This window comes from Bos indicus, chromosome 23, assembly GCF_029378745.1.
Source record: "Bos indicus isolate NIAB-ARS_2022 breed Sahiwal x Tharparkar chromosome 23, NIAB-ARS_B.indTharparkar_mat_pri_1.0, whole genome shotgun sequence".
Taxonomy (NCBI): domain Eukaryota; kingdom Metazoa; phylum Chordata; class Mammalia; order Artiodactyla; family Bovidae; genus Bos; species Bos indicus.
This window is the reverse complement of record NC_091782.1, coordinates 33,513,395-33,518,570: the sequence shown is the minus strand read 5'-3', so window position 1 is coordinate 33,518,570 and position 5,176 is coordinate 33,513,395. Positions and strand designations below refer to the sequence as shown.

Genomic DNA, 5,176 nt, shown 5'->3' with positions numbered 1-5,176 from the left:
GAATAGTACCTCTCTCTTGAACTTGAAGCACAGAACTGAAGTTGCTAGTAATCACCTGTCTGAAATGGTGTTCCACTCCAAATGATATCGGAGAACATCAGAAAACTCAGAATAAATTTTAGATTATATGGAAACATCTTGAAACCTATAAGATTTGTCATATATGTTACAAATCTGATTATGAAAGATATAGCTGGAAATGACTTTATACAACCTCATTCAATAGACAGGTAAATTTACAAGTTCAAATAGGAATCTTTAAGCAATATTATATTGGGTCAGAAAAAAAGTGACCCCTATAGAAACAACTATGTTTAATTATGTTAGACTGTGTTGACGTCCTCTCTAACTTTGAATACTGGTGTGGTAAGTTACCTAAATTTTCAAGCTATCTTTGATGTGTTTATGTAATCATCATAAACCTGTGACTTTGATAAAAACCATTTCATATCTCTGGACCTCGACAACTACACCTGATTAGTGATGGGATATAGAGGTCTTTTTCAGGTTTACTATGTCATAGTGAGGAAATAGTCACTTTAAAGTTAGCTTAATGGAGTCTGAAAATTCTAAAGCTTGCATATTTGTTTAACCTCAGTGGAGATATCAGTATTTATGCCAACCCTCAAGATCAAAGGTGAACAGTGCAGGGCTTACCACCACCCACCCTCAGATCAGAGTAGCCTGGAAGAAATTATCTCAGAAGCTACTGTCAAATAAATACACATTTATGACTTCCATAATATGAGCCCCCTCCATTATCTCAATTTAATTGTCATGGAGTTGTATTAAAGTGCATAATAGGGAAAAAACTGTCATATAACATAATAGCTGGCCAAGGGGTCTTTCTGCCCTTTCCTGATTATGTTCATGGATAACTTCAGCCCTGTACACTTACCTCTCCTGGTGAGGAATCCCTATAAGCCATAAGGGGAGGAGAGAGAAAGCATTCCCTGAAAATGTAGAGGCACTCTAGTTCTAAACCATCCATCTAACATCCTGTCTAGAAAAAACTGTTTACTGGCAGAATCTATTGTCCCTCACTAAAAATACTGAAAAGGAGATATTTAACCCTTTCCCCATTCACGCTAAGGTTCTCTGTAGTCTCACCATAGCCCAGTATCTGTCCTTATTAGTGACCTACTAGTACCAGCACTCCTGCCCAGGGAGTGGAACAGAGAAAAGCAGGGTTTTTTGAGCTACTCTAGGGGCAAGTATTCTCCTGTGTTTATTCGTTTTTCTTGGAAACCTGGATATATTTACTATCTGGGTCTGTAACTATCCAAATACTTGACTCCATACAGGTTTTCAGTGGAACAGTGGTGGCCCTCAGCTTATTCCTTATGGGTTCCACTGCCTGCACCCAGCAGAGTATCCATACCTTTTGGTACAAATAAATGTTCGTTTAGAATCTGTGACATAGGAGACATGGGTTGGATCCCTAGGCCTGGAAGATCCCCTGGAGGGATCACAAAGAGAACATCCAAGCATGGCAACTTGCTCCAGTATACTTGGTGGGAAATTCTCACAGACAGAGGAGCTTGGTGGTTATGGTCCAAAGGGTTACAAAGAGTCAGATATGACTGAAGTGACTCAGCATGATTAGAATCTGTGAGGTCAGTCAGAGTTTCTCTTTGATGATCGTGATGAAGCAGTATGTCCTGAAACTGATTATTGGACCAGAAACACACTTAATGAAGTCCTTCTTGGGGTCTATTGCCTTTTTTCATCATGAAGGGTAGTCAGAGAGTTTGTACAACTCAGCTCATCACTCATCATTATAATATGTACCAGAGAGTTTCACCCAAATAATGTTAGCTACCATGATGTGAAATTAGATATGAAATAAATAGTGCCACCACCCTCTTCTCCATTTATTCTTCTTAAGATACGGATTCCAATAACTCTTGCAGAGTACTGAGTGCCTTTAGTATATGCAGCCAGGCCAACTTCCATTTGAATATACATAGCTGATTTAGCATCTCATTGGTACATAATTTAAACCTTTGTTTACATGTATACAAGGTCCAACTATTTCTGTGGCTTTCAGAAATTAAGAGTATGATAACACTGTGCTCACATGAATGAAATTTACAGGTTGTAGTAGCCACTTCACATATAAGCAGAAATTAATTATGATACTTTTTCTAAAGCAAAGCAAACCTCCATGGAGTCAATATAAAAAAATTAAAACTATAATATATTTTTCATTAATAGTATATGATATCTCAGAAAGATATATATTAAAAAAGAGAAACAGATGAAAGAAAGAAGAAAGTTTAAAAGACTTATTTTGATCATGTGACCTTATAGCCTCAATCAGGAAAGATGTCATGTCAAGAATTCTATTTTGGCATTGTCCTGTTTTGTATCTTGAGAAAAAATTCTACAATTCCTTAACTATTAGGGAAAGAACTGTGAAATATTTCTCTTTCAAAATTAAAAAATATTTAAGGATATTTCATGTAGGTGTCATCATTTCTGTAAGGATCCACTCTCAGTGATACTCATCACATTCTTGGAAAACTCAACAGTCCCCTTTTCCATTTACTTGTCAGTTTCAGTGTTTTAAGGTGATCAACGAAGGGCTGTAATAAGAGTACATATCTAATCATAAGACTCACAACTCCACCCTCATATAAATGAAGCCACAACTTTCCCCCCGCCCTACTTTTTAACTAAATTAATACCAGTGTCTTATTTTTAGATATATCTTTTTATAGCAACTCCAAATATCAGGTATAGCAACTCCAAATATCAGGTTTAGATTAAAGAAGTATATGCAAGTTCCATGAATGAAATCCCAATCTTTATAAGGTTTATCCAATTTCCCAGGTAGAACCAATATCATAGAAATCTGGTCTTCTATGGACACAAAAGTGTTTCACTTTGAGTGCTGTAACCTGTCCCAAGATGAGGAGTTTCTACTGGATTTGAGTATATTCCTTTGGGAAGACCATGTACATTGTCTCAGAATGGGAGATGGGGTTCCCACCAAGGCAATCAAAGACCAGTCAACATTTTCATTCAGTTACCATCCATGTTCATCAGGAAAACAAAGAAAAAAGTAGGCAGCTTATGTGACAATAATATTATTACACCTTTACTGCAATAACTACTAAATTCATGGAAACTTTTCTACACACATTCAAAGGGTAATGTTCTGATATGAAGAATAACAATATTCCCATCACGGTTCAGTACATAAATATGATATAGATCATAATTTCTGTGTAGGACTCACAGCCCTGGGATTTCATTATACCATAGTGGATTTTTAGGATACCAAAAAAAACCCTATAAAATATAGGTTGATGATACCGCATCATCTGTCAAAACTCTGGAAATAAGTGGCTCTGCTATAAGAAATCTTCAGATACACAAATGCTCAGTGTATTAGAGAAGTCAAACAAAAGAAAAAAGTCTTTTTGGCCAAAATAAGTAGTATTTATTATAGAATAAGTTTTTTGGTAAATGAGCAAATATCCATGACTCTCTGGTTAGGTCATATTTTGAAAGAACTAATGACAAAATGAAATAGACAAGTGTGGTATTTAACTCAGTACATAAATCATTGAATAAGAATTTCAATAAGAATCTGTTTTGTGAAAATAAGGGAAAGCATTTAAAAGAGTTTTATTATTTAGTTCTATTAATAGGAGTATATCTGTTTATTGACTTAATCATTCACTTCTCAAAAACTTCATTGAGTATATTTAAAACCACAATGAATATTCAATGAATGCAAAATATATCAATAAACTAAATGTGTACCCAGAGTTCATCAACTGTGATGACTATTTTAGAAAAATTATACATTTGTACATTTGTTGCTAAATCTTGTTATATTTAAATAAATGAATTTGCCAGAGAGAGAGACAGGAGTTAGGAAAGAAAAAAAAACCCTGCAACCATTATCCAATTTGTTCTCTAAATTTCCTCTTCCCTAGTATCTTACTGAATGTTTTGGCCACATCTTTGTTTCGGAGGCTGTATATAAGGGGGTTCAGCATGGGAGTGAGAATAGTGTAGAAGGTCGATACCATTTTATCCTGGGTTGGGGATCGATTAGAATTGGGTCTCATATATATGAACATAGCTGCTCCATAATACATCCCCACAACAATAAGATGTGAAGTACAGGTGGTGAAAGCCTTGTGCCGACCCTCCCCAGAACTCATGCGAATAACGGTTATAATTACACGTGTGTAGGAGATGATGATGAGTGACAAAGGGAGGAGGAGCATTACTACACAACAGATGAAAATAAGTGTTTCAAATGTGGAAGTATCAGTGCATGAGAGATGCAGGAGTGCTGGGACATCACAGAAGAACTGAGCTATTTCTCGGGATCCACAATAGGAGAAAGACAAAGTAGCAGCTAACTCAACAATCCCATCAAAGGCACCAAGGAACCATGAAGAGGCAGCCAGGAGTCCACAAAGTTTCCAGTTCATGAGACTGTGGTACTGAAGAGGATAGCAAATGGCAACATAGCGGTCATAGGCCATGACAGCCAACAAGAAGCACTCAGCACCAAATAGGGACACATAGAGGAATATTTGGGCTTCACATCCTGCTACAGAAATGGACTTCCTGCCAGACAGGTAGCTGTGGGCCATCTTGGGTACAGTGGTGCAGATGACCATGAGGTCCATGAGGGAGAGCTGGCTGAGGAGGAAGTACATGGGGGTGTGGAGCCGCGTGTCCAGATAGATGACGAGGACCATGAGAGTGTTTGCCAAGAGCGCCATTGTGAAGATGCCCAGGACCAGAGAGAAGAGAAAGATGTGAGTGGGCGTGTAATTAAAAATCCCCATCAAGATGAAGTCAGGGTTGAATGTCTGATTCTCCCACTCCATAAAAAATGTCTTCTTTATCTAGAAGCACAAGAAGTCACAAACGTTAACTATCTGGGTTATTATTTATTCATCATCCACTCTACGTGTGGTATGCTGGTAAATCAACATACATGATATGGTCAGGCCTGAAAAAGAATGAGCAGAGACTTTGCACTCAAGCTCCACCACTGCCAACCTACATGTCCTCTGACGAGTTACTTCTCTGTGCTTTATTTTACTTCTTTTACAAGGCAGAAATAGCTTTTCAATTGAGTTGCTGGAATTATTAAATAAGATATCAGTGCAAACCACAGCATCCAGACAGAGTATATGAC

The 5,176-nt window shown here is 37.3% G+C and overlaps 1 protein-coding gene across 1 annotated transcript; it reads right to left on the bottom strand.

Annotated features, from left to right (window-relative positions):
- Nucleotides 1-3,914: 3,914 nt before the first annotated feature.
- LOC109576731 (olfactory receptor 2M3-like) lies at nucleotides 3,915-4,862 on the bottom strand. Its single transcript, XM_019985368.2, has one exon. The coding sequence runs from the start codon at nucleotides 4,860-4,862 to the stop codon at nucleotides 3,915-3,917; it is 948 nt and encodes a 315-aa protein (XP_019840927.2).
- Nucleotides 4,863-5,176: the final 314 nt, after the last annotated feature.

Bases quoted from the DNA above. Each gene is read 5' to 3' on its own strand.
- LOC109576731 (XM_019985368.2), bottom strand. From the start codon at position 4,862: ATGGAGTGGGAGAATCAGACATTCAACCCTGACTTCATCTTGATGGGG.